Source organism: Canis aureus, chromosome 2, assembly GCF_053574225.1.
Source record: "Canis aureus isolate CA01 chromosome 2, VMU_Caureus_v.1.0, whole genome shotgun sequence".
Lineage (NCBI taxonomy): Eukaryota > Metazoa > Chordata > Mammalia > Carnivora > Canidae > Canis > Canis aureus.
The window spans coordinates 53,572,750-53,578,749 of NC_135612.1; the positions used below are offsets into that span (position 1 = coordinate 53,572,750).

General features: G+C 59.9%; 1 protein-coding gene across 1 annotated transcript; it reads right to left on the minus strand.

Annotated features, from left to right (window-relative positions):
- Positions 1-4,148: 4,148 nt before the first annotated feature.
- MESP1 (mesoderm posterior bHLH transcription factor 1) lies at positions 4,149-5,671 on the minus strand. Its single transcript, XM_077860258.1, has 2 exons — positions 4,849-5,671; positions 4,149-4,515 (listed from the first exon to the last, which is right to left on the minus strand). The coding sequence occupies exons 1-2, from the start codon at positions 5,560-5,562 to the stop codon at positions 4,441-4,443; spliced, it is 789 nt and encodes a 262-aa protein (XP_077716384.1). The 5' UTR covers positions 5,563-5,671; the 3' UTR covers positions 4,149-4,440.
- Between the last annotated feature and the right edge of the window lie 329 nt (positions 5,672-6,000).

Here is a 6,000-nt window from a genome sequence, read left to right on the forward strand (position 1 = left end):
TCTCTTTCTTGATAGTTCTGGGAACATCTGAAGCCTGCTTCTCCCCGCCCTGAGCCTGGTCACATCCTCGAACCACTCGTGTGCTGACTGGGTGGGCCTGTGGCCTGTGCCAGCCCTGGAGGGACATGGAGGTCATGCCCGCCCCAGCTAAGGAGGGGCAGCCATGTGAAGCAAGGAAAGTGCCAGGCACAAGGGGAGAAGGCAGGAGGGGTGCTGAGCTGGCCAAGACCCCAGAGGTGCCCTGTCTGCCTTCTCCAGAGTCATGTGCTGCCCACACCCCGCTGCTACCTCGTTTCCTAGTATGGGGAGAATGGGGAGCAGGAGGGGAGTTGGGGCATTCACAAGGCACCTCCTATGCCTGGTCCACAGGAGGGAGGAGAGGGGAGAGGGGGAGACCGGAGGACCCAGGGCCTGGCCATGTGCAGGGATATGGGCAGAAGAGGCCTTAGCAGCGCTGAGCAGGGGCCCCACAGCTCTAGCCCCACTCAGGACTGGTGCACCGGGGGGCTGAGTGGGCTGTGCCAGGGGGCCCCAAGGAGGTCCTGGCCCATTGGGGAGAATGCCTCCAAAGCACCAAGAACTTAGGGTGTTCTTGGGGCACCTGGGGGCACTCAGTCAGTTAAATGTCCAACTCTTGATTTCAGCTCTGGTCATGATCTCAGGGTCCTGAGATGGAACCCTATCTCCTCCACGCTCAGTGGGGAGTCTGCCTGAGATGCTCCCCCTCCCCCACCCTGCTCATGCCAAGTGTGCTCGCTCGCTCTCTCAAAAAAAAAAAAAAAAGGAGAACCTTGGGTCTTCCTCAGGAGACTGTTGGAATTAATGTGAGTCAGAGGAGTGCCCACGGTGCCAAACTTAGAAGGCATCAGGCTCAGGGTTGTGCAAATGCAGGGACAACATCTGGGGGCAGGGGAGCTGGGGTGGCCAAAGTGGCCTGGCCCTGGGATAAGCAGGGGCTTTGCAGTCAGGACCAGCCCCAGTTCTCCAGATACAGGGTGTCTCAGTATGCCCCTCAGATGGCCTCGTTTATGTAGCTACAAGTGGCTAGAGGGAAGACAGCCAGCCCATGACCACCACCCCCTTCTTGTCCTCGAGGTTCATATGGTGACCCACGTAACATGTCCTTGAATCAATGTCTTGAGTACAGAACCATCAGCTTAGCTGCCTCCTTAGGACGCGGCCCAGCCAGCATCAGCACCCACAGCCCGGCCTCCTCGGCGAGCAGAAGCAGCTTCCCTGCTGGCGATCGGTGGCACTGGTGGTCAAGGTGCATCAAGAGCTTTACTCTACCCCCCCCCAACACACACGCTTGCCTGCCGCCACTATTCCGAGGACCTGATTTGTCGACGACTGCCCACCATCTGCCCATCTGCCTCAACCGCTCAGTACTAGCTCTGTAAAAAAATCCCCACTGTCCATGCTTCAGCGTCCTGATCTGTCCAACGGGTAGAAGCACACACACCTGCCCACTTCACCTGTGCCTGGGAGGCTAAACTGGCTTGAGGTTAGATGTTGAATTTAAAGCCCTTGATACAGGGCACCTGAGTAGGTTAGTAGGTGAGTGATCTGCCTTTGGTTGGGGTCTTGATCTCGGTCCAGGGTTGGAGCCCCATGCCAGGCGCCCTGCTCAGCGGGGAGTCTGCTTCTCTCTCTCCCTCTGAGTCTCCGCCTGCTTGTGCTTTCTTTCTCTGTCAAAAAATAAAATCTTTAAAAAAATAATAAAAATAAAGCCCTTAACACAGAGCCTGGCTGATGGGAGCTGCTCCGTGTGTGCCTGTACCCCATGGGCTCTGCCCGGGCCCCTGTGAAAGCAGCTCCCCCGGAGGAGGCAGCACCGCTGGCCAGCGGCCTGGTGGAGCACCCCCTGCTGATGCCATTCCCTGGCTCCCGTCTTGCAGCAGGTCCGCGCCCACTCCCTCCAGGCGGGGACCCAGGTGAGGTGGGGCGCCACCCAGTCCCCAACACAGGCTGGCGTTTAGCTCTGACAAACACCATGTGACCTGGGGAAGCACACATACGCACTCACCTCCGTGTCCCAATCCAACACTGCCACTGACCAAACGTGGGGCGCATTAGGGCGCCTCTCCCTACTCAACTTCTCCATCCTTAACACGGCCCCACCAGCTGACCGCTTTCACGGGTTGGTTGGCTGAGACCTGAGAGAGCACACGCTCTCACCTACCTAGATGCCGCGGACGGTCCCAGGGCCTCGGAGCGGGAACACCGGCCTTCCTCCTGGGGCGGGTGGCGCTGGCCCAGCAAGGGGGCGCAGGAGCAGTGCGAGGAGACCCCCCCTCCATCCCCGATCCCCTATCTTATTAGCAGAGACCTGTTAATGAAAATTCACACCCAGGTGCTAATAAACACTGGGCCGCTCCCGGGCTCCGAGAGGGAGGGTGAGGCTCTCCCCAGGGGAGGGCGCTGGCTGATGAGACCCACTTATCTGTGAAAAGACTTGCTAATAACTTTAATTCCCCATCCTAAACCACAGGGCCTTTGCCATGCAAACAGATTTTCTAAATTGGCTAGGCCCCTGGAAAAGCCTTCCCACTAGGCTCCAGTTAGGGTCCTGGGAGGGGAAGGCAAGGTGGGAGGGGAGGTGTGGGAAAGGAGGTAGTCATCGGAGGTGTGAGGTCTGCCCTCCTGCAGGGACTCTGCTTTTGGATCCCACTCTGCGGCCAAATGCTGGCCAGGGTGCGCCTGAACGCCTGAATGACACAGCAGTGCCGCAGGCCTATTCTGAATTACTGCCCCTCCCGGCCTGGCGAGTCCTGGAAATGATCTCTGAGGTGGTTTCAAAACAACCCTATCAGTATCAACGGCCAAACAGATAAACCAGGTTGTATCTATGCAATGTAATATCACCAGGCAGTAAAAGAAGTACTGATGCACGAGACCACACGGATGAACCCTGAAAATGTTATGACAGATGAAAAAACCCAGACACAAAAGGCCTCATATTGTGTGATTCCATTCATACAAAATGTCCCTAACAGGCAAATCTATGGAGATGGAAAGTAGATGAGTGTGCTGGGGTTGGGGGTGAGGGGTGGGATAATCAGAGTGACTGCTAATGGGCACAGGGTTTCTTTTGGGGGTGATGAAAATGTTCTACATTAAGACAGTGATGGCAGTTGCATAACTATAAATACATTAAAACCACTGAATTAAAAGGTTGAATTTTATGGTACATACACTATATCTCAATAAAACTCTCATAAAAAACAAACACCAACACCTGTATTTCAAAGATGCTTGAAGGAGAGGGGAAAACTCGGTATCCATCCGCAGAGGGCCGAGGGATCCTTGGGCAGAGGCTGACCTGGACCCACCACACCTCCCCATTAAGGCTTGACTGCTTACCAGACCCCTTGAGTGAGGCCAGGCTCCTTCTGGGTCGAGGCTTTCTTCTTCCCCTTACAGTGTGTCCCTGACCTGAACCTAGCAATGTAGACAGGAGTGTGGTTCCAGGTCAGGTGTGTGGATTTGGATGCAACCCCATGAGCCTCTCCATCCTAGCAAGGCCGCTAGGAGGGCACAGTTACATAAACTCTCCGGACTGACTCACTGATGTTATTTTATGTCCCTAAACCACCTGGGAGAGAAACCAGAGTGGAGGTGGATGAGAAAATCCCAAGGTTCAGGTCATGATGCTCCAGCACAAGGGGAGAAGGGGCTTGGGACGCATGAAATGACCCCTTGGAGCTCCTGTCCCCTGGCAAAATCCTACCAGGGATAAGAAACTCAGATTCTGAATTCATATCTGGGCTTGAGTGCTGATCCCTAGTTGATTCTTCCGTAAAATGGTTATTCAGGTATAAAATGTGTAAAGGCCCTGGTGCACAGTAAGTACTAACGGAAATGTATTTTCTACAGAGATGTTTTGGTTTTACCCAGCTCCCACCGGGTTCAAAGAAAACATGGACAGACTCCACCTGCTACCACCTCCGCATATGCAGCACCTCCCCTTTCCAGGCTGACCTTCCTAGAATAGGAGATGCTAAGCCAGGGCTGGGGGCGAGGGGGAAAGGGTCTGAGCCTGTGTATTTTGAGGACTGAAGACTGCAAGAAACTCTCATGATTCTCCTAGGTTCTTTGAAGAAGGGGAGGGAGCTTTGTGTCCATGTAGAGGAAGAAGAAACTGCCAATTGACACCAGCACAGTTTATTCACAAATAAATAAATACATATGAGGCAGGCACCCCCTGCCGGGGTCCAAGAGTCTACCTATGGGTCCGTCCATTGCGGGAGGGGCTGGGGAGAGGCGTCCTGGGTGGGGACAGGTTCTCTCAGGAATGTCCATGCCAGTATCACAAGTGCCCCCTCCTAGGAAAGGGAGTCTGTCGGGGGGGGGGGTGGGGGGCGTTTTGAAGGTGCTCAGGACAAAAATGCCTCGATGCTCACAGACAGGGCTCCAGTTGTATGTTGTCACTTCATCTGTTCAGGCCGGCGGCCACTCCAGGGGCGAAAGGGGCATCCAGGTCTCCAACAGGGCCAGCACGTCGCCGGGAAAGAGCTGCGGAGGGAGAGGGAACGGAGTTACCATCAGCACTGGCCGCGGGGTGTGGGTGTCGCGCTCGTGGGTTCCACTCCCAGGGCACCTTTGGCGGGACACAGGACTCTGTCCCTTGCGTGTCCTCTCCCTCCCCTCGCCGCTTGAGCGCCCCGGGCACACCAGCTACGCTGCTCCGGACCGCAAGCAGGCCGGCCCAGGCTGCCGGTGGGGGTGCCGCAGGGCGAGCCCCCCCTCCCAGGGTAAGCTGCGCGCCGGGGACGCGGCCAGCACGTAGCACCCCCACCCCCGCCCCAGGGCTCCGGGAGGGCGTCCCGTGCGGGAAGAAGTACTAACCGGAGACGACGGGCCCGGCTCCACGGCCTGCGATTCCGAAAACGCCGCCTCCTCATAAAGCACCGGTGGGTCTGGCGGCTCGGGCGCTGCTAGCGCTCCGGGACGGGCCGGCGGGGACCCCCAGGGCGCCGCGGAGCCCAGGCCCCCCGGGGCGCGCGCCTGCACCTGCACCTGCACCGGCGTCTGCGTCTGCGCCTGCGCGGGGCCGCCGCCGCCGCCGCCGCCGTCGGGGCAGAGCTGGCAGCACGGAGGCGCCGCCGCGTCGCCACGCCGCCGCCGCCGGCGCTGCAGGCTCTCCTCGCTGAGGCCCAGCACGGCCGACAGGTGGCCGATGTAGCGGATGGCCAGGCGCAGCGTCTCGATCTTGGTGAGGCTCTGGCCGGCGGGCGCCACGGACGGCGGCAGAAAGCGGCGCAGCTCGTGCAGGGCGCGGGCGAGCGTGCGCATGCGCAGCTTCTCGCGCTCGCTGGCGCTCTGCCGCTGTCCGGACCCCAGGCGGCTGCCGCGGGCTCCGCGCCTCCCCGCGCTGCGGGCTCGCGGGGCCGCGGGGCCGCCGGGCCGCCCGGGGCTCGGCTCGGGGCTGCCGGCCGGGACGCTGCCCCAGGAGTCGGGGGACGAGGCGGGGGAGCAGCCGCCGTCCGGATGCCGAGCCGGGCCCCAGCCGGCGGAGAGGAGCCAGGGCTCGGGGAGCGGCGGACACAGGGACTGGGCCATGGCGGCGGCGGCGCGTCTGGGGGCCCCGTCCCGGCGGCCGCTTTATCCTTTATCCCGAGCCCGAGGTGTGAAGTGGCCCCTTCCAGGCCGCAGCATCTGCACTTCAAAGCGGGCTCGGGGCCTGGAGGGGGCGGGGCTCGACCCTTTGAACCAACGGGGGGCGCTGAAGGTGCGGGGCCCCTCGGCTGCTCGGCTGCGCGGGGTCGGCCCCACCTGGGCCCTCGCCTGGGCACCTGACTCGGCCGCTCGGGCCTCTTGCTGTCGCCCAGTGGCCAGGTCAGGGACCTGAAGGATAGCACCCGGATTGGGGGCCACCTTCACCTGTTGGGACCTTAACGTTTTCTTGCAAAGTCGTTCCCACTTGGTATAATGGGAGCCGTGCGTGGGGCATGCTGCATCCAGGTCTGTAGAACCTGTAGGATGGGGACTCCAAGTGGG

Excerpts from the sequence above, each read along its gene's own strand:
- MESP1 (XM_077860258.1), bottom strand. The coding sequence starts at position 5,562 with ATGGCCCAGTCCCTGTGTCCGCCGCTCCCCGAGCCCTGGCTCCTCTCC. Across the intron at positions 4,516-4,848 it reads AGCCGGGCCCGTCGTCTCCG|CTCTTTCCCGGCGACGTGCT; the intron begins GTTAGTACTTCT and ends CTCCCTCCGCAG.